Source organism: Clinocottus analis, unplaced genomic scaffold (assembly GCF_023055335.1).
Source record: "Clinocottus analis isolate CAN_PGR_092001 unplaced genomic scaffold, fCliAna1.0.p SCAF_13, whole genome shotgun sequence".
Classification (NCBI taxonomy): domain Eukaryota; kingdom Metazoa; phylum Chordata; class Actinopteri; order Perciformes; family Cottidae; genus Clinocottus; species Clinocottus analis.
The window spans coordinates 9,787,501-9,810,928 of NW_027175854.1; the positions used below are offsets into that span (position 1 = coordinate 9,787,501).

A 23,428-nucleotide genomic window follows, 5' to 3' on the forward strand; every position below is an offset into this window, starting at 1 on the left:
TCAGGACAAATTCCTTTTGATGCACAAACCATCCAACCTGAGAGTTGGAACTAAGCAAAGGACATCACAGTGGTATTTATTGTAGGATGATTGGCTACAAGAGGGTTTTGTTCCCTAAAGTCTTTGTGCTTTTCATGAACAAAGATACACTACACGAAGAAAACCCTCTTCACCCCTCGCACTCTTAGCACTTTGCTTCCTCCACTCTCGGCGTGGGGAAGCTGCAACCTCGAGCTCCGCCTTCGTGACCGCTCATATCCAAAGCTCCCAACTGTCAGGTTCAAGCCCCTATCTGCCGGCAAACGCAAACAAAGTAAAAGAGAGATCCCCCAAAAAAAGAGGACCTTAATGTGGGATAAGTGGCAGAAAAGACCCCAAAACAGGCCACCCGTAATTTCACAGTAGGTGGGCCGCTAACAGCCATCGTTTGATTCGGTGTTGATATAACCCGATTCTTTTTGCCTGTTGAAACAACTGCCCTCATTAAAAGACTTAATTTGTTCCCTCCCGCCTCCCTTTCATTCTCCTCTGTCTCTCGGGGGTTCCCTTTATGTTCCCTCCCACCGCCCGCCTGCCCCATTTCAATTCATTTGCCTGATAGGGTGTGGACGATAGTGCAAGCTCCTGGGGCATGCCGGTGCCCCCGGTGACTCCCGAAGTGCCGGATAGAGAGCCACGAAGCCGTGACCGGCCGGTGGCTCGGTGCCAGCTAAACCACAGATTACCGCACGCTGCTGCCGGCCAGGCCGTGCCCCGACTGCCGGCGCTCTGATCTGCCGATACGGCACCTAAATGTTCTTTTCGGCACCGGAGGCGATATGTTCTCTGAGGGTAGCAGCGAGGAAACACTCATGTAAAAGTCTTTTCTTTTTTTTTTGTGTAAATACAGTGGTGGTAAATAATTTAAACTCTGTCGTCGTTTAAATCTTGAAGGTCAGACTTGTGTCAGACTACACAATCTGAATTGGCCAAGAAAACTACAATCTTTTGCTCCAAGTCTGATTTATATCCACCACAAAATGCATCTCTCCTTTTATTGCCACTTCTTATATTGCCGCGGGAGACCGACACAAAATTGAAAGAGGAAAGTCGGCATGGAAGGAGGTGTAGCGCACGCACACACACACACACACACACACACACACACACACACACACACACACACACACACACACACACACACACACACACACACACACACACACTGGCCGTCCTCGACAAAGGGCGGTTGATCAGAGACGCGGTGCCGAGCGATAATCACCGCTGCCGCCCACTGAGCCGCCCTCGAGAGAGGAAGAGTAGGTTTGTGACCGATGCTCTCCGGGCGTTGAGGACCCCGTTGCTTTCCAGGCGACATGAAACCTTCGTGAAGGGAACTCCAAGCCGGTGAACTCCACGGTGTTAAAGAGAACAACGGGCGCGTTGAATGACCTCGACAAGATGAACTAAGCGATAGAGTTTTAAGGTCCGCTGAACGACGGTTACACGAGGGCTCCAGCGCCGCGCTTCCTCTCATCGTTGCGGAACTACCTTCCATTGATAAAAATGGGTTGTCTCTATTTTGCCTCTCTTTCTGTTATAGATTAAGCTTAAAACATTTTTTTAAAAAGAAGAAGAAAGAAAAGAAATTGGATATTTGTGTCGTGAAGGCCCTCAGTAGGGAAAATCAAGGGAGCCGTGATTCATCGAGCTTCCTCCTTTGTTTTTGCACCAAGAGATGAAAATCACAACACGGGCCCTTATCTGGCTCGCCCGCTGCCAAACAACACTTGAAGGCACGCGGCTGAGCGCGCTCACACGCACGCACACACACACGCACACGCACACACACACACACTTGCACCCACCCACCACGGGAGCTATCTGATATCTGCTTTTGGTTATTTTAGTTTGACAACATTAAGCCGGGCACCATGATGCATTGCCTCTCTCGAGGAAGTAACATGTTTCTACAATATTACCTTTCTGTGCTAAAACAAAAGGAAACACAACACTTTTTTTAAAAAAAAAAGGTAGATAAAAGTCTCATTCAAAAGTGAAATGTACTGGGCTGCCACTCAAACCAAAGCGAGCTGTGAGGTAAAAATCTTGCATCCAATCCAAACATGTTTAGCCCATTCTCGGGGGTTGTCTTACCGTTTTAATTTTAAGGAAACCAACCCTCACTTTAACTCGTCGCCTTGTCATTTATTAGGATGTTACTACTTACTAGTGAGCAATCACACTGTCCACACAGTTTTTTTTAAAGAAAGACCGCATGGAGAATGTTAGAAAGACCAACAGTTTGAGCTTAAACTATTAAAACTTTTGCTCTTACCACGAAAAGGGTTTTAGGTCGTACTCGAAATGAAACAATCACACGTCAATTAGGAAAAGCGGAGGAGGAATGAATCGACGATGCGTACGGCTATGGCCCAGTGGTCATGAAGCGGAGAGTAATTATGCCAATTACTGAGCCGGGGGGGGGGGGGGGGGGGGGGGGGGGGGGGGGGTTGGGGGTGGGAGGGCCTCCGGTGACATCGGCGTGATGAATTTGCCACTTGATGACTTGTTCCAGAGGCGGCGGGGTGACGGACACTTTCCGTTTGGATTTGACGAAGTGGCGGAGGACATCAGAAGTTGGGTGCAGCGGGTGCGAGTGTGTTTGATCCCGCCCACCACCCCCATCGCTTTGTAGAGGCCCATAGAAACAGTTGCTGTTCTCGTGATTTAGAATAACAGGTCCTTCTCAGTTAGTGTCGTCTCACAAGAAGAGGGGTTGTGGTTTTGTGACAGAAACATTATCAGAGCTGTTTTTCTTTTCTTTTCAGCACTTTAGTTCATTGACTATATCACGCGCTTTGGAAACCTCTACCCCCCCCCCCCCCCCCCCCCGCCTCCCACACTCATATTAGCTTTCTGCCACAGCGCGCCGGTCTGTCTGTTATGAATTTAAAATGAAGAAGGTTCTGGCTCTCGGCCCTGGAGCTGGAGCTGCCCCCCCCCCGCCCATTGCTGCCCCCTTTCCCTCGTTCTCCCTTTGGGGACCAAGCCATGGATAAAAGGGGAAGGGGGAGAGCATGTGAAAGATGGATCAATAGACGGACGCATGGAAAGAGAGCCGGAGAGATTCATAGATAAGACAGACTCAAATGCAGGGAGGAGGGAAAGTGCGAAAGTTTCGGAGAAAGCCGGAGACTCGAGGTGAGAGGGGTGGGGAGAGGAGTGTGAGATAGGAAACTTAGTGTGTACGTGCTGCAGGAAGAAGCTAGGTGGTGGTGGGGTGGGGGGGGGGTGAGGAGACGCGCAACTCAATAAGAGTGTGTGTGTGTGATTGTCACCGGGGGAGTGTACTTTGGATCGGTGAGCCGACTCACAGCAAACAAATCCTGCAGGATCAAGGAGAAGGGGCGGGGGGCAGGACAAATAAACAAAATCAAATATATTATGAAGCCCCCCCCCCTCCCCCCTCCTCCCGCCTCCTCCTAATGTTGCTCCAATGCACACAGACAGTCTGTCCAGAACACACAAAATCAACTAGCTTTTGGCCCATTATCAACAAAATAAGTCCCACGGACAAGTCAGACAGCTTGTGTCAACAGCGCAGCCTCATTCCACTGAATGCTCGGTTTAAAATGCACACTTTCTCCGGCTGGAAAGTGTTACGACGGGCTCCTCACGAGGGCACCGCGAGGATGTCTTCACCCAAACCAAGTTCCAGTCCGTCACCGTGTCCGAAAAGTCTTGTTTTTCCTCAAACCCAGTGGGACAATCTTGGCATGCGTCTAATATACTTAGATGTTTTTAAAGAGAGAGAAATGAAGCAAATCACTGCCTTCTACTCGAACATGAAACAATCATACTGTCTCTCTGAGTATACCTGCATTCCTTCTCTGTCTGAAAGGGTTAACAAGAGAGTCATGTTCTCATAGACTTCTATACAAGCTTACTCATTTTTGACGCCTTTTTTGCGCTAGAATAAAGAAAATCGAGAGAAAAAAAGACATTCAACTCCAGAAAAGGATTTTATATTTGGTGAGATGTTGGTTTTTTTTTTGTTCTTGGAATGATCACGACTGATTCACATTGTCTGAGCCTGCCGCGATGGTTTTACAGGATGGAGTCTGATCAAACGAGGACATGGCTCTCTGGTGAATTAGCAGCGCGGTCCATTCTTCAAGAGAAGGATTCGAAGGGAGAGAAAGGTGTTCCACTGAAGCATCGTGAGTGTCAGCAGGCCCCGTAAGAGGAGTTGGCATCCTATGGATGTTTGTCTCTGCATCCCTCCCCTGTGCTTTTCTCCCCTCCCCTCTCCTCCTCTATGACTGTTTCCTTCAATTTCCCCGCACGGCTTTTCCTCTGCCTTCTCTGCTCATCAGCTGGACTCCCAAGAGGTGGGTGGGGGAGGGAGATAATCCCAGTTTGGATGAGTGAGTCTTTCATGTCCTGAGAAGTCTCTCTCTCTCTCCCTCTTCCCCCCCGCCCGCCCGCACTCCCTCCTTGCAGACACCTTCCTCGCCGCCTCTCCCTCCCGTGTTTACGTTCTGCTTCATTGTGGAGCCCGACCGGTTGTGCCGGGGTCCGACGTCGACACCACGAGCTCAGTGTTCAGGAGGCAACACAAACACCTGCGAGACCCTCCATCTCCAGGTGGAGCTCCTAGGAGGAAGGCTGCTTCGAGGAAGTGCGAGTTCAGCGCTGTGACCAAACCTGTTTTAGGACTCAAGAGTGCATGTAAAGGGCATCAGTCCGACCTCATAACGGCAAATGTTGAATCAATCCACGTCCCCGACTTCTACCCGTAACCCGGCGCGTGAGATTCTCAACGTGCTCAGTCAACGCTAACGAGGGATCATCTGTAATCACATCCGAACACGTTGGAAAAACCCCACTTATAATCAGCTGCTCGACAAGGGAAAACTCGGCAGGCTCTTAAATGCAAAAGCCCCCCACCACCCACAACTGTTTGTTTCTCTTCATTCCGAGTGTATCATCTTTGTCATCATCATAAATGAATTATCCTCCAATAAACTGGAGGCTTACTCGGATAAACAAACAAGCATCAAAAGCGGTTCGGAGAATTTCATGCATTCTTGGTGATCTTGAGCTCAATTAAGTTAGCATATCAAAGCAGACATAGCATAATCTCATGTGTGTCCAGATATTATCCTCAAAGGAAACGTCATATCATACATTTCTCTTCTACAATAACAAGTTGTGTATTTCACTATTTTCTGACAGTTCCTATTATAGTTCTAATACAACACACATATACATACGATATCAATATATACATCAGCAAAACTACACAATGTATTACACTCACACACTTCAGAGCTGCACGTACAAACACAGGCAACGCTTTTTAGAAACACATCAAAATGAGTCATTTTTCCAGGGTCCCACCACTGAACAATGGTCCCTCAGTCCAATCAAAAGGTTACTTTACTGCAAGATACTTTTTTTTCCGATGATGCAATGACGCAACGCACATTTGCCGCGACATTTGTGCTGGGAAAGTCGTTTTCTGAACGGTCCGTTCCCTCGGCAATGAAATCCACATTATTTCTCATTCTGCCTGCGCCTCTCACGGCCTGGATGCACTGGAATTACGTGTTGGGATTGGCCTCAGGACAGAGGCCAAATAAAGCGGGTGTTATGGTTGGCATGGACGGCCGTGCTGGAGAGAAACAGGTGTTGTTCATTGGCTCACGCTGGTGTGGCCATAGGCGCGGAAAACCTCGCGATTGGTGGAGGCCGCCGCCGATGCCGGGCAAGTTTGTGGGCACGGGAGGGCAGAAGCGGAGGGGGGTGAACGGGAGTGCGGTGGGAGGCGGGTAGAGGGCGCCGTGGAGAACAGACCACCTGGATCAGGGGGCCTCAAAGGCCGGCCTGACAGAGCCAATCTGAACAACAGTCAACAGAAGACAGCCAGTCTGCTGACTTCCCCTCGCTTGCATTTTCACTGGCGGCTTTCCAACACACACACACGCGTGCGCGTGCGCGCGCACACACACACACACACACACACACACACACACACAGTCCAGTGAAATACTTTCAAAAAGGAGCTTCAGCTCGGGTTTTTCCACAAAGTTAAGGGAAATTTTTTCTTCTTTTTTTTTTTTTACTCCGTCCAGTGAAAAGAGAAAGTACATCAAAAGACTCCAAAGCACCAGGAATAGTCAAGAGACGATAGATGCATCTAAAACAGAATTGTGGTGCGATCGAGCAGGGAAGTTGACGGATGCAACAGACCTTGCTTTTTAAGGGAACAGACATGCAATCTTTAAGACGTCAGTTACAAGCGGCTTATTGAAGGAGGAAATACCGATGTTTTTCAAACGTCCTAAAACCGGGTCGTGCCTTGATGGCATGATGGAACTCACGTGGATGGTGATGAGCGTCACCAAAACTGTCCCAAACACTTTAAAAAAGAAGCTTCAGTTTGGGTTTTTATACAAAATTACAGTGAGGGAGGTGGGGCTTCAAAACACCAAGATATTGAAACCGTGTTGGTCTCATAGAGCGTTGGACTCTTTGGTGTTCAGTGACTGTACTGAACCAATAATAGAGCAACTGATCTGGCAGTTTGTTGCACGGCCCAGTTAATTTGATGTGGAGGCAGGGTTACATTAATTCCTACTTCACCTGTAGATCTTTATTTTGCCCTTTAAAGGAAGCGTCGACAACCAGAGACTCGTGGGAGAAAAACGCAGAGTGCATAGAGAAGCGTGGCAGTGTGAAAGAGTTCAGTGTATTCATGCCGTTCATGGCCCACGTGGGCCGCCACACATTAATCAAGCTTCAAGTTCCCATCATCCACCCTCCCTCTCAGCCTACATAACCGAGTGCCGCTGTCCTGACCTGGGCTGAACCAGACCCAGACGCTCAGCCTCAGTCAAGTCACGGCGAAAAGGCATCAGAAGCGCAGACCGCAACCAGGAGTTATTTCTTCCATTAACTCGACATTTCTGTCTTTTGACAGAGCTTATTTTTCCTGCCCTCGTGACCCCCGCATCCTCCTCCGTGAGCTCATTCTGCCGTGACTAACAGGGGTCCTCAGGGTAAAGAGAGGGGTGTGGGAGTCCTCCTTTTTTTTCCCTTAGTGCCTTCAAGGGGGTAGTGTGTCGGAGGGGAACAAGAGAAAACATCCAAACATCAACAGGGGAGGAAAAAGGGGCTCAGCCAAGTCGGCAAACTAATGGGAGGCGGAGGAGGAGGCCACTGACAGATAACACGCACACAAATACACAGCTTCCTCATTACCACACACATGCTGGAGTGTTTTATTTGGACTCGGCCCCATGCGATAGGCCGGGGCTCGGGTTCCTGGCTGCCTCTCTCTCACTACAGCTGAGGGGAACTCTCGCCGTGGGAGCGTCAGAGCAGGGCGGCGAGGAGGACCCCTCCCCCCCCCACACCGCCCCCGAGGTCACACGTAGCCTCTGGAGATAAGTCACGGCTCATTCATCAACACACATGCACACTGATATCTCGACCACAGAGACGTGATTAACATGCCAATTAGACCCAGGAAGCAGCCTCAGGGGCTCCTTTTTTTATTTATTTATCCCGTTTTTTTTAAAGCCATGAATAGAATTCCAACACATTCAAACACACCGTATAGATGCAACGCCCATGCACGAAGAAGGCACAGGCCGTGAAATGATCAACTGATTCTTCATCGCAGAATGCGTTTCTTCCATCCACCCACACAGGACGTACATATTTAATACAATTCACTCCCGATAATCAAGTATCTGAAACTGTAAAACTACTGTTAGGTTTGGGTAAGATTGCAAACTACTTGGTTAGGTTAAGAAAACAAAACTACTACTTTTTGTTTGACACATCCACCTCCACTCACGGCCGCCCTTTTGGACTTCCTGGTTAATGATTACGTGGATTACGTAGGAATTGATTTCGTCGGATATTTCCAGTTTTTCTTAAGCTCTACGAACGCTGATTGAGAAATCCTTCATATCTGTAAAATTACGTGACTTTGTGCTCGGTGGCGACAAAGTCTGTCCAAACACCTGGTAGAGAACTTAAAGCCTCTTCTGCAGCAGCTGGTGATAACCAGTTCAGCGTTGTATTCTCGTTTATTAGACTTATCGTTAATGTTCGAGATCCCACAGACCAAACATTTATTTTTATTCTAACAGGCAATTTCTCATTTCACATTACTTTTTAGAAGCTGGACCAAGTGAATGTTTGGCATCTTTGCACAATAAAACAACAACTAATTGAAAATCAAGAAGGATTGTTAAATAACTGTTACAACACTATCATAACTGACTGGTTTTTGTTTTGTTTTTTTTTTTAAATTCAGAAACCCAAATCAACTGAAAGATGACACCTCATTAAAAAAAACAAAAAAACAAGCGGCTCCAGAGTGAAATGCGTTACGGCACGAGACGAACCACTCGTGAGCTCTGCAGGCAGCAGTGGAGGCCTGACGCTGACTGATGGCTGGCTGCGGATCCTGAGGGGCATCGGGAGTTTAATCACCCATAACCGCAATTACGGACGTACACGTCAGACTCATAAAGCGCTGAAACAAGATGAGCGCCTCCCTCCTCTCCTCCCCTCGGCGTGCATCGGCCAAACTCCACTAAAGCTCCAGGAGGAGAGAGAGGGAGGTGAGGGCATAAGCATCAGCTCAAAGAGAGAGAGAGAGATAGATGCACCACATTAGAGGGAGAATTGCTGCGCATTAATTAGTGCTTTTAATACACTCATGAGTCATAAAAGTAGTCGTTATGCGCTCGCTGTGTCGCGGCGTTGCCTTGTTGTCAAGGAAAAGAGGTGTGTCGTGTTTCCTCACTGAAGATACTTGGAGGGCTCTGAGAGCCTTGAAATGCGAGATTCAAAAGGACGGAGCTTCTGCGCCGAGCGATTGCACGATGATGAAAACATTAGCATATCAAATACGCGAAAAGCCCGGCACACACACACACACACACACACCCACACACACGCTCCTAAAGCGAGCGCGGGCCGTGCACGCGAGCCAACACTCTTAATGATCACATAAAAAGCTCATAGTACACCATAAGACAGGCCTTAGGATGGATTAAGATGCAAGCCTTTATCACTGGGTTCCCACAATCCCCTGTAGAATATCTCCGCTTTCTCTTGCTCTATTATTATTATTTTTTCCTCCCCATTTGCTCCACTCCCTCTCTCCCCGCTTCCTCCGTACCTCAGGGATAGTGCTGGGAGGAAAAAAATAACAAAAAGAAGCAGAAGAGAATGATGGAGGACGGTACGGAGGTAAACATAGTTGGAACGAGTCCGCTAATGGGCAGGCCGTGAGCATATGAGGAGGGTGAGGGGGAGGAGGCTGCTTTACGCGCGGCTCCGGCAAATGGGATCTGAAGTCGTCCCTGTTGTCACAACAAGAGCGCATTATTGAGGGGGAGATTGGTTCGTGGGTAAGTGGCTGCCACGGGTCACCGGGTCAAGCGGCTGTCATCCGCAGAATAGTGTGGGAGGCGTGGCGCGATAAAAGAGCTACGCGTTTACCCGCCGTCAAAATCCAAAACGGGAGGGGGGGGGGTCAAGGAGAAAATGTCAAATCACATGATTGTTTCAACATCTAACACCCGGGAAGCAAAAGGGGAGAAAACAGAACGCGCTGAAGCTTTTTAACGTCACCAGATTCACAAATCACTCCGCTGCTCAGAAGATGCGCGCCCAGTGCTCCACCAACGGAGGGCCAATTGACACCTTCCCCCCACCATGATGCCAAAGTTCATCTCAGAGACAAGCTTCAGAGACAACCTTTGAACTCCACAGTTGATCAGAGGGAGGCGGGGTCAGGAGATCACCGGAGCAGTGGATTCATGAGGCGGCGGCGGCGGCACAACGCCGCCTCTGTGTCCCACACGCGGCCCCTTCAATAAGTGAGCCCCTTTCTGCCAGGGGCAATGAAACTATATGGAACGTGAACATCAGAGAAAACTGATCCCCCCCACCCTCCCGGCCCGATTTCCTTCAACGCGCCGAACAGTGTTTTGCGCGATCAGGGGCCCGTGATCGACTTCTTGTCTGCGTCGAACGGTGCTAGATGTGGAGGGGTTCCCCCGACCCCCAGTGAAAGGTCAACGTCTCGTTGAGGCGAAGGCGGCCGCTGTGTAAACAAGACGGACAGGAGGATCAACCACGCGGGACGCATTTATTGGCTTAAGTTGGCCGAGGGGGACATCCGCTGGAAACATGATTCGGGGCTAATCGCATGCAGAAAAAAGAGGAAAGGGAGGCAGGGAGCGGAAAACAGAGACGAGGGAGGAAAGTCAGGGGAGTGAGAGAAACGGAGAGAAAGAGGAAGTTGAGGAAAGTATGTTTCTACGCTTTTTCTTTTCATCCCGGAGAGGAACTACTAGACATTGGTAGAAAAGTCACATTCTGTACCGATGTGATTAAACATAAGCATGGGTGTCCTCTTGAGTAAATTCCCATTTTAAAAAAAAGGTACCGCATGGGTTTATTCATATTTAATTTTGTCGATTTTCCAGATAGACATTCAAGGCCAACGTCGGCAACATTTTCACAGAAAGGAGGGCGCTCCAACAGTTCAGACCGAACAGGTGCGCTCAAACAGCGGGCATGAAAGAAGATCAATAAAATGCAAGTTTCTCTTCATGGTTTCCACGTCGACATGTTCATGGTGACTTTGTGTGCTTCTAAATCCCCCCCGCCCGCCCTCACACCTCTCACTTCCCAGCAGCACACAAACAGGAAGACAGGGTTCTTTGTCTTCTTGTTTTTGTCGCGCTAAGGGACTTGCGACATGGAACACGGACATAAACATGGAGTCTCATCCTGTGCACAGGTACGGGGGTTTGATCCCACGTTACATAAAAACATGCATGTCCAATAAGTCTGACTGGTGGCAGCAGCAGCAGCACCAACAAAACTGAATAGAAACATCCGCCATAAGACATGGCGCAAATTCTTAAAAAAGAACAAAATTGAATCCCCAAAAACCAAAAAGAGTGCTTCAGACTTCACTAAAGGAAAAAAAGAAAAAAGCGCAATCAAGAGAGATTCAACAACGTATTATAGATACTCTAAACGTGACGCAAGATGCACGCAATACAAATTGGTATCCACGCTAATCAATGAGACCAGACATCCACGCGCTCTTCCTCCTCCTCTTCCTCCTCCTCCTCCGCTGCTGAAAAGGGACGAGGCTGCTTGCATCACCCGGACTGTAAGTGCAGTCTGATGTACAGCGTGAGGCGGCGGATAAAACATCTTGAAGGATTTATAAGGAGGGCCGGCGTGTGCCTCTGGTGGAGAGAAACACACGAGAGATGTTGTTTACAGTCACTTTCATGTTGACCTTCTACCCTCCTGCTCTACACTCATCGTATCTCTGCACAATACTCTGACAAAGATCCTCAATGAAGGAGGGAGCCTCTTGTCTCGCTCTGCACTCTTGTCTGCGTTGGGATTTTCTCTTATTTTTTTCTGCTCCCGTGACATTTCACCTTCAGTGGCCTTGTTTTTCAAAGCGATATATGAATAAATAAATATGTCATGCACCTCTATGGAAACAGCACAATTGTAGCTAGAAGAAGAGATAACTCGATAATGTCTTTTGTGCAGTATAACAATATGCCAATGCCATAAGTCATAAAACAATTTACCAAATGTTACCGGTGTTGGGGGTAAAAATGTAGGCTCGAGATTAGATAAAAACATATAAACACATTTAAGTTTTTTGTTCCCTTTTTCACCGAATTTTCTCCCATGACTTGTTGGTCTGAGGCCAATCCACTTCCTCGATTCGCAGCTTCCACGACTTCCTCATTGCCCTGTGGAGTTTAATGTTATTTTACGGGACCGGGTTACTTCAAACAATTTATTCAAGGGTAGATTTGAAATAAATAAAACGTTTCAGCGTGAAAGCGTTCTACGCACGCGATGTGTTCAGGAAAGAACGGAAAGATGAGAATCCGTCAATAATGGCGGCTTACACGAGCCTTTCTTCAGAGGGGTCCAGAGGGTTATTCAGCAAAATCTGTTGCTCCCTGCAAATTCATACCAAGACATTTCAAGATTTGATATGGCACCCGTCTGTGTCTTCTGGAGCTTCAAATCCATTCGACATTCATTCATTTTTTTGAGCGTCGAGGTGTTTCTGGGTCTGCTTTTGCGTCGCTCACTTCAGGATCAATTTCGTCGCAAAAATAACTTTGTGTCCGTCCTGGCGATCTGTCAAATCCCGTCTTTGGATACTTGATGGCCGGTGGGAGCATGTTTCAGATTGTGACAGAACATGTTATTGTTCAGAGCGGTGTCTCATGCCGCTCTGATGTTGCCGGCTTTGTTCTGGCGGGGACTAGCGGACCTCTCGACAGCCGTCACAGGAGGCCGTGTCGGTACGATTCCATCTTCAGACTCCTGAGCGCACTTTTATGATATGATATTGCTTTTGTTTCAACTGCTCTTCACGGGTACACTGTTACGGAGGGGATCAAGCCGGGAGGTGATCGGCGGTGAGACCTGTCAAACACGTTGTACATCACTCGGCCTTCATTCTGTTTTTAGTTGGCTTTCAGTGCGTTGAAAAAAAATAAATAAGTGTTAGATTTGCCAGTCTTGTACTTGCAGTTTCCTGCTTTGTCTCCGTTTGCAATTGCTGATAAAAAAAATGGCCGCCAGTTGTGAACTTAGAATTCAGTTTAGATGATGCAAGGGGGCGTTGTGTTTAAATGCGGCATTCAGGACGAGATGTGTGTGTTTGAGAGCAGCGGGCGTTTCGCTCATGAACCCGTAGCTTTATGGTTTAATTAAACGTCAAGATCTCTTGGTATCTGATCCTTTGACCCCCTACTCCGCGCCTTTAATCAGATGCAATACTAAATCACTGGAGAGCCCTTTAAACAGGAATGGAAGCACCGAATGGATCTGTAGATCTGTACATCTCCATAATCATATAATCAGAAAGAGCGGTCCCTTACATTTAGCTTGTTTTATTGGAAAAAAAATGAAATTTTTCTTCTATGTAATTCAATTAAGGATATATAATTTACATATAAACCGTGTTTCACACAACGTTGAGGCATAGTACATTGCGTTGTTGAAAACTACACTTTACAGCTCTACGCAGCTGTCATAAAAACATACAAACAAAAAAAACACCCACAGGTTGTGTAAGATTTTATGAAAATCTTTATCTCCATTTTGTTAACATGCAATCACCGCCGGTTGTCGATTACATATCATGCAACATACTTGGAGATAAAAGATCATTTTAACAGCCATCAAAAGCCGGCCAAAGTCAACATCTGGTCTCTCTTCTTCAGATAGTATCAGCGCCTTGTAGCGATAACCCGCGTCGATAAGATAACAAACAGCCGTGAAGCTGCGTTATGAGTGTTTTAGCACACTGCTCAGAGAATGAGCCGCTTTACAGGTTCTGTTCATTATGTAACCGACAGCGCTGCTTTCACCCGACATTATTTTTTTGTCGCACGCCCACGTACTAAATGTGTTGGGGGAGAGGGGTGATCACAAATAATGACGACCCCGGACCAGCAGCGAGAGACAAAACAAGTGTTTTAACCATCACGGAGCGCCGAGGCGCCGTCAGCGATAATAGGCCGGTTTGTTTTTTTCCGTAAATGTTCTATTAACCCCCGTGAACTTGGGCTGACAGATGGCGGGCAGGAAAACATGGCGACCACTCTCGTTGCATTAGGCACGATGTTGTCAGCGGTCACGGCCTCGCATGTTAAATCGCGTTTCTGAACAGCGCCGTCCGTTACGCACGTCAACAGAAGCTCTTCGCGGTCATACATGTGCATTCGACACTTGATGCCGTCTGTCGGCTCGCCTCGTCGAGATGGGTTGGAGCGAAATGTCTGAATAATGAAACTAAAGGGGGGGGGGCACATTTGCAGCCGGAAAAACAGTGCCCAGGCGTTGCTTAAATCAACAGGCCTGTGTATCACAATACATGGAGCAGATGGCAAGGAGGGTGTTTAATAAAACACAAACACACGCTCACTCTCTGCTTGGGTCACAGGCACCTGCTCCAGCCGTGGACATAGCTGCGTTTCCAATCATGTGTCAAGCATATTTTAAGCAATATTCTGAAACTGTTTTGGAGTGAATTACCTTGTTGCCGCTGGATGCTACACAGGGCTTTAACCCAACACTAAGTAGGGTAGAAGGAGAGGTAGATAAATAATGATCATAATAGTATACGTCTGCTTGGCCATCTAACCCTTGGGCGATAGAATCAATGGAGAGTTGTCTTTAGGAGTATGATTAAATTGTTCCGTTGTGTCAGCGGGTATTGGTCATATTTCACTCGAGACAAAGACAAGCATTCGTACGTTATGGAAATATCCCAGAAAATACCAGCAGCAGGAACATCTGGCCTGTCGTGCGAGTTCAATGTCTACGGCGTTGTATTGTATTGTGCGCGAAGGCGTTGACATTATCTGTTTCCTGGTAGTTCCGGTTTTTGGCTCAATAAATGACTCAATCGTTGATCGACTAATCGCTTCAGCAACGATTAAAACACCCCGTCGCCACAGAGTCTCCGTTTGGCTTTCAAATACTTGCTTGCATCCCGTTGGCCCTCTGGCCACCTTTAAGTTCGTGAACCAGGAAATCTCGACAGTGTGATTCATGAAAAGGTCTGGTCAACTGAAGCACGGAGTCGAAAAACGCTGGATAAACAACCACCAGAGATATGTCAATGCTGAAGCCCCCCTCCCCTCTCTGTGGATATATGACTCTTTCTCTCTCTCCCCGTTCTCAACACAAAGTCGAACCCCCCACTGCTGCACAAACACGTCTGTCAATTAGCTCAATGTCGGTGACCGTAATGGACTCGTGGACACGATGCCCCTGTGGCGTCTGCTGTGCGCTCACTCACACAGGGTCTACTCCATCACACAGTCCCATTGACTAAAGCCGTCTGCATGGGCAGACAACTAAAAAGGTCATCTTTCCGCAACAGTACTCTATCCCCAACCTACACCCTCACCCGTAGTCCAAGGTCTCCCGGTGCCCGGAGCCCCGCGGACGGTGGGCCAGAGCACGGCTGGGTTGAGGGATGATTCCAGTTCATTTCCGTTGGGAATCAGAACATTGTGCTTTCCAAGTCATTTGTTGAGCGGTCAGCTGATCAGATTTCCCAAACCCCCTCGGTTGAAAGAGAAAATGCAGAGCCGATGCAACGCTAGTGACCTCGACAAGAAGTGACGACCAAACCGACGACGACACGAGCCGATCGGTGATGAACTGGCTTTTATTGTCTATTTGGAATTTTGCTGCGACCGTAAAACAACCGTGATGGTCCATGGCTTCTCAATAGTAGTCCCGTTTGTTTGGTTAAAAATAGGGCGCCGGTGGGCTTTTGCATTGCCACAGCAGTCCACCCGCTCCCCCCGGGGGCGCCGGCTTCTCAGACCAACACAGAGTCCCCGACAAGACATTTCCATTAGCCGCTGAATTACCATCACCTCCCACCCACCGCCGGCTCACCTCTTCCCTTTTGCCATTCACCTCAAGAGGTGTCTCTCTCAGGAGAAAGCACGTGGGAGTTGCAAACACTTCTAGCCCCCCCGCCCTCTCCGCCCCCTCCGACCTCTACTTCCTTCTCCCACATCCCAGCGTGCATGCATAAGCACACTCCGGCAGGTCTGTTGCCGTTTGGCGGACACGTGATATTGGGAGGTCAGGAGCTTTGCCCCCCCCCCCCACACACAGTCATCTGTACATCTTTATGGACCTCTTTGACCCGTCGTCCTCTAACCCCACACTCTCTCAATGTAACCTGGTCTGGGGGCATGTGAAGACCTGGTTACGAAGAACAGGCTGTGTTTTCTTGACCTTCCACTTCATGAGATCGACTTTGGTGACATTCGGATCAAGCACTCTGTTGCGCTGCCACCCCCACCCGCCCTCCCTCCCCCCACCACCTCAGCTATAATGCCAGGCGTGTCAAATCACTTTAGCATCAAAATACCGTCAGTCCCCCCGGTCCCTTCTGTTCTCTCTTCTGCTAACTCACCCCCCTCTCTCTCTCTCTCTCTCTCCCTTGATATATATATATATATTTCACCATCTCCCGACTGTACGTCTCTCTCTCTCTCTCCATCCCTCTCTCCCTCCCTCCCCCTCTACCCTGCTTTACTCTCTTCACGAGCAAGGGGACGAGCGCACACACACAGTCAGGTGATCTGTGGCTGCCGTTGCCCTTCAAAATTCCCATCACCGAGGACGGAGGCAACTGACCATGGTGAAGAAGAGGAGGAGAAGCCAGAGCCGCCGCTGACAGCATCGTGCTCCCAGTCCACTCTAAAAGGACACCTGAGCTCCCTCACCACCGACTCAGCACACGGGCCAGTGAACAAACAAGAAGTGGACTGAGGTGGACACGCAGAAACTCGGCTGGAACAGCAGTGGTTTAGAGGGAGATAACGTGAAGGGGGAGGAAGAAGGCATTTTTGACCACGGAAAACAAAACCCCATGACCCACGGTCCAGAAAAAGCGACATTTTCAAGTCGCAAAAGGCCAAGAAAAATGTTCTCTGAATCTTGCGCTGTTGGTTTTCGTTGCTGCCAAAGCAGCGTTGGATGTCGCAAGCGAAGCATAACAACTAGGAAAGGCACGGCTCCGAGAAAAAATAAGACACGATAAATAAATCACAGGAATTGGCCTCTTCCTTTGCTCTGGTCTTGTCTAAATATCTGGCCCTGCTGCTGTTAGCTGATCCAGATGTTCTCTGCAATTACATTATTATTCTTATTTTTTTTTGGAGGGGTGGGGGGTTCTCCATTATTTAAAGTGAAAAGAGGAAAAACAAAAAAAAGGCAAATCTCAGAGTAGTGTCTTGCTTTGCACTCTTGTTCTTCATCATGGTCAACTATCGCAATACATACTGCAGTACTTTTTAAGGAGTGTAAATACTTTGTATTCCTCCCGTTTTGTTTCTTGTGATTCATCTCCAGCCTGCAGTGTCATTTTTCAGCATGAGCAGAAGACATTTCCTACTGTAGAGGGGAGGGGGGGGAAGAGATATTTTTGTGCAAATGTGACATGTCCCAATCATCGAGTGTTTCTCTGCGGCTCGACGAGACATGGCTGATGGAACGTCGGGCTTTAGCCGACGGGAAAGCCAGAGCTAAAATCAGCTGGGCCGTAATAGAGAGAGAAAGAGAACCAGGACTGGGGAATCTGGGTTAATACGCACATATTCATCTATATTCATGCCCATTCCTTAATTTGGCCGTGTATTGCCGCGGCGCGCTCAACGTGCTTCACTGTGATTTACATACTGTTCTGTGTAAGGCAACATGGGGCCCCGAGAATGAGAACTTGCTAATTCATGTTTAATTGATGTTAATAAAAAATGCAGCGTTTCTTTTCTTTTCTCCCCCCCCCCGTCCTTTTCCAGATGCAGAGTCTCTCACATTGTACTGTAAGCCTCACTCAAGGGGTCAGGATCAACTCCGGGGGGAGACGGAATCTGTGGCAAGGAGACGTTTCGCCTCATCTGCGTGTACCGCCTCTGAGAGAATACATTACCGACGCGCTAAATATAACCGAGGATGCGACGGGAAAAGAAAGGAGTGTGAAACAAAAAGAGACTTTTCTGCTTGAAACAACACAAACGCTCCCCTGATTTTAAGCGGCGAAAGGAACAATGGATGCATTTGTATTCCGCTCACAAATTCATTAAACATTAAATTATGCTGCTCTCCTGATGATTGACATTTAAATGTTGTTTCCTTTGCGCGACCATGATCCGAGTGAAAAAACAAACAAGAGAAACTCTCCACCCTGAACTCGAGCACCCTCAATGACCCCGGTGGAGATGACGGAGACGCGACCACTTCCTGTCTCTCCCTTCACGCCCCCGGCTGCCTGCTCACCTCACTTTCCAACCCAGTTTGAGCTGTAACAATGAGATAGCATTTCACTCTGATGGTGCTGCTGGAGGTATGGAGGGGGGTTGGGGGGGTGGGGGGAGGATTATAGGCTCAAAGAGTTATCAAAGGCTTAGTCGCTCTGATTTCTGGTGACCCGCCGTGGACGGCTGCCATCGCTCTGTGCCAGCGTGGATACCTCCATCTCTGCTGCTGCTGTGGCAGCTGGCCACCAGGGGCACGTTGTACGGGGAGGGATCCCATTGGCAGACGTGATGGACAGGTATTAAGGGTATTCATTGAGGCCCTAGTAGATAAAAGGACTGGTGTTTTCTCAGATAGTAGTCCAAAGAGGCGCAAAAAAAATGATGGAATTGTGAAGATATGAGGAAACTCGGCCACTCATTTAAGTCTATCAAAGGTTTTTAAAGCTACACTAATCAATATGTTCATCACAGCAATGGATCAGGGGAGGAGACGACAGTTCCCTTGAGCCCTTCCAGCCTCCTTCAGCTTGTTGTTTTGGTTTTGCAGTGCCCCAACTTTTACTGAATTGCCGGCAAAGCTCCTCTAAGCCCACAGTACGCTTCCTTCCCAGCACCAAAAGACACTGTCGAAGTCAGAAGAGGCTGCTGAACCCAGGGGATCATTTAGCAGCTAAAAGAGCGTTGATCTTTCTTCTCAGGAGCTGGCGGAGACCAAAAACTGAGCTAAAGGCAGAGTAAATATTATACTTTTATTTGCCGACTCTAAGTGAACGTCAATGTTGTTCCAGATCTGCTGGATCTGCAACAACTGTTTGCCAACATATCAACTTTATAATGTATGAATATGTTCAGATGTGTTGTGTATAGCTCAGTTGTCTGCCCCAAAAAATACTAATAATTATGATTTATAAAGTTCAATAACTTGAATTGCTCACTGGTTTAGCAACTACTAGTAGTAAAGCTCTATATATAGCTTTAAAAAAAATAAGTTGACAATTATTTGGCTTAATTCTTGAAATTGCTGAGTAAATGAATATCTCCCACCTGAAACCAAGTGATAACAGCAGAGTTGTTTTGGCAAAATGCTGAAACAAAAGGTGAGTTTTCATTCAAACCTACATTACAGGGAGCGATATTATTCAAGTCGGACGTCTGCACGCTCATTACTGGGACGCGTTCACGTATGAGCGACCAGGAAAGTCGTTAAATTCTCCTCCTGATATTGTCATGACATGACTTATTTGCATTTCCCCTATCCCATTTAGGTTTTACAACAAACGTGTGAAGCCTTCTTTAAATGTCAGGGCCCTTAAATTCATTTCAAAGAGCAGCAGGAAGAGCTTGTATATCTTGGTCAACCACAGCCAACTCCATCCCACAGTATCGGATGAGTTAGCAGCCAATTAACTGAACCGTTTGGCAGCTCTTATCCCAGTTATGACAAACCCCAGTCCTCTGGCCTCCAGTAACCCCCCGCCTTCCTCCACGCCATCCATCCCATCATTAAAATAAAATGCTGATATTAGCTGGTTGTTGCTTTAAAAGATGAGTCAGATAAAAGTTTGTGTATGAAAAATAACCCGTGGTGTGTGTCCCGATTGAATGGGGGGCCAGCGCTCATAATCGGCAGCTTGGCGTCCTCCGGCCCCTCGTGGCTCCTGACCCCCAACAGGAAGCAGCCGGCAAGAGCGCCGGCGAGAGCGCCGACTCTGGCCGGCCAATTAGAGCGAGGAGCAGGCTGAGGATAACGAGCTTCCCTCTCTCCGTTGTGACCCTCCTCACCTCTGCAGGACCCCACGATGGGAAATATGAGGAGCCGGGAGCCACTTTAACCCCCCCCCTCTTTTTCAACATCTCTCCTTAGCCTCCTTCGTCTCCCCATCCCAACCTCTAGTCCCCAAACCCTGCTGTGTGACCACAAGGTCTACAAACACATGCTGCCTCTCTCCACAGTTCCAGCACATGGCTTTTTTACTGCCGCACTGATGCTAAAAAGCGCCACACAGAGAGCAAAAAAAAAACAATGAGCATGTACACACACACACATGCTTCTCTGGAGTTTACTCTGGCCCGGTTCGAGGCGGAGGGACTACTTTCCAAGTCCTCTGAGTAGTAAATGTGTTCCAAATTAAATGACGTGATTTTGCGAGGCGGTGAGATAATTTTGAGCCCTGTAATGAAGTGGGACCGGCGCAAACACACAGGCGGCTTTTGGGTACAATTGCTATTTATGTGAACAATGCGTCATCAATGAGAAGAGAGTGATGAAACCAAAGCGAACAGGGCACCTGGTTGGGTTCAACTCAGCAGGTGGCGGGCGTTCCCGGCGTCTCCATATCTAAACCTAATGAAAGAAAAAAAGGAAGAGGAGCTAGTAATAATCAAATACGTCCAACCCCCCCCCACCACACACACACACACACACACACACACTTTCCTCTCCCAAAGGCAGAATTGGTCCCGTCATTCGGGCCCTCTAAACACGGACCATATGTGGCTTCAGCCCCGGCAATCAGACTGTATTGTGGAGCAGGCGGCTGAGTTCATCAGGAAAAAATTAGCCCGCCGCTCTGCAAGCCATCGCTCCCATTGGCCAGTCACGCGGCCCCGCTCCGTTTGAGGGCACCCCAGACATTCCTGCGGCTAATCTTTTCCATTCCTCCGCTCAGCTCGCTGAGGACAGACCAAATCACAGCACAAGGCCCGCATTGTGAGGAACCGTTTTTTTTCTTTCTTCCAAAAAGCCCTGTTTTCAATGCTGTCTTTATTTTTTATGCTTTATGCTCTCCCTCTTCCTCTCTCCCTCCCTCTCCCTCTCACCTCATACAGCGCAATTCCCAAAAAAGAAAAACAACAACTTTTTTTTCCCATCATGACTCCTTACCCTCATAGAAAACCAAAACACTAAATTATTGCTTTTCCTTTTTTTAAATGATGGATAGAGGAGAAAAAAAAGTGAGGTCCCCAGAAAATTGCGTTTCTCACAGTCGCGCATCAGTAAGAATCTTTTTTTTTTTTTTCATCCAAACAATGTAAAACCACCAGAACCGGCGCCGGGCCACATCAGTGATCGTGCCTGGGGTCCGGCACATCGCTGGCGAACGCGCTCCCCTCCCCGCGGGAAGCCTTGTTCCCAGAAATCTCCCGCTCGGTCACCCGCCGCGCGTCTCCCGCGGCGGCTTGTCATTGTGGCCGAGCCAATCCGGCGGCTGGAACGCCCGGGACTGGAGGGCAATCGCGCAATCTGGGTGGCGGGAGGAGGGGAGGGAGGAGGGCGAGTGAGAGAGACACACTGGCGGATTTACAGTAACGCGTTCCATAATTAGACGCCAGGGTTATTACAGGGTCGGTAAACTTCAGACTCCCGAGCGGCTGTCCGACCTCTGCTGCGATGACCTCACGGTTACTTCCCTTTCTCTGGAAGCACACTCTGCTCCTGGCAGAGTGAGTGTATTAATCTCTCACAAGAAAAGACAACAAAATCCTTTTCTTTTCTCCCGACACTTTCCCTCCTCCTCCGTTTGCCTCTGGATCCGAGGGTAGACAAAATAATCTGATGTGACTCGTAACCTAGTGTGTTGCGGCTCTCAAAATAGCCACAACACAAAGGAGGAGAACTTTTGACATACTCACGGGCAAGACTACACTTCCAAATCCAGATGCGCCTAATTGTTCAGGAAACGCGTCCACCCCTTTACTGCAGGCTGTGACAGTAAAAAATGCTGCAATCAATCAAGATGGCTCAGTAAAAATACACAAAAGACTCAAAGCGGGGCGGGGGCGGCGGGGAGGCCGGTGGAAAAGGCGGTGCAGCTCACCGGTCGTGCCGAAACACGTCCGTGAAACAGCAAAGCACATCCGTGAGAGAGAGAGAGAGAGAGAGAGAGGGTAGAGCGTTCTCAAGACGATAAAGATAAATCCTTTAGGTTCCAAAGAGAAAATTAAGTGGATTTTTTTTTGAGGAGAGAGAGGAGGGGGACAAGAATACAAGACGCAGCCATTTATTCATACGTGTTGGACAAACCTATGTTGTTGTTGTCTCTCCGGAGACGTCCTGTCCTGAACTTTCCTGTTCCAGTTTCGGAACGGTCCGTGCAACATCCACTGCATCCTATCACAGCAGCGTGCTGTTCAGTCACATTCTCATGTAAAGGGTTTTGAGGACAGTCTTGTATCCGAGTGTAGCGGACAAAACTTTGGTTGAAAACAATTTAAAGGCAATGATATATGTTTGCAATAATGGATTTGGATAGTCATAATCATCGTCTTTTCTTTTTGACTATTGCCAGATATGATGGAATGATTTCAATGCCTAGAAAGACCTAAAGGATGTCTAGATAGAGACAGAAGGAAAGAAAGAAACCTGTTTTTTTTCTATCTTTTTATATATATCAGATTCAAATGGGGACAAATGTTGTTATGTTCGCTGTTATCTAGAATTAATAAAAAGAGAACCTTGGATTTATTTGCAGTCCTTAAGAGGAACAGCACGTCTTTTCTGAAAAAAATAAATAAAAAAGACCTGAATCATATTCAGGCCTTTTCATGAACAGATGAAGTGTTTCCCCTTGTTTGTCCTGGTTCAGGAAGAAGGACTGGCTCAATGGAAGGTTGAGTAATATTAGCTTGTCCCTTTTTTTGAAAAATCCATTGAACAGCTTCAAGGAGCAGAGGCCACGCATGCGACAAAGAGCATTTTGATTGCAAAGTAAAAAATAAAATCAAGCAAAAAAACAGAAAAGCAGCTATTCATCTCAAGTGCTCCTCCCAAAGATGGAAACAAAGAGGCAAAACTCTGGAGCTAATTCAAAAGCACTCCGTTTTTATTAGGCAAACACGTGTGTGTCAGAACCAACAGAAAACATTGGAACACGCTTGAAGGTACTTCTACTTCTTCCAGGTACCGAGCGGTTCGGTTCAGGTTCCGAGGACAGAGACGCAGGATGAATAGAAGAAGTGAACGAATTGCATCGGCATCGATCACATGTTCTGCACGGCCCTGTCCCCTATTCATTCGGCGCATGGCAGGCGGTTCAGCTCAGGGTGTCCACTGATGTCCGACCCCGCTTGCATAAGAGGAGAGGGGAGGAGGATCTCTGAGTAACACACTTATCTTGTCCGTCACCACGGCTCTGTATGCAAAGACACCATTACGCAGGAAAACCAGATTGAACGCTGCCTCCCAAAAGGCCCCCAGCCACACCTCTGACTGCAGGCGTTGGTGTTGGTGTGTGTCTATGTATGTGTGTATAGCAGGGCAATACTTCTGCCTTCAACATCTTGAAACACACTCACTAAAACTGGATGCTATTTTCGAGTGATGAGTTGCATGTTTGTTTGTTTTCCTCCTACATTTTTCCCCGAGAGCCGGCCAGCACGCAGGCAGCAGCGTGGCGTTTTCCACGCGGTGAGTGTTACCTGAGGACAGGCGGCGCTGGTGAAGGGCACACATGCCGCTGAAGCAGGAACACACCTCGCCCGAGCGACCTCGCTGCATGGGGTGAGCCAACGAGCACTGGGGCTTCAGGAACCCTGCAATGAAAAGGACATGAAGGGAA

At 48.1% G+C, this 23,428-nt stretch overlaps 1 protein-coding gene across 2 annotated transcripts in view; it reads right to left on the reverse strand.

Moving 5' to 3' along the window:
- Nucleotides 1–23,428, reverse strand: part of rxraa (retinoid X receptor, alpha a) — an 86,296-nt gene that overhangs the window by 40,714 nt on the left and 22,154 nt on the right. For both annotated transcript variants that reach the window (XM_068573577.1, XM_068573576.1), the window contains exon 2: nucleotides 23,289–23,402. In XM_068573577.1, coding sequence (XP_068429678.1) covers nucleotides 23,289–23,402 — 114 coding nt within the window. The remainder of the gene's footprint in view (nucleotides 1–23,288; nucleotides 23,403–23,428) is intronic.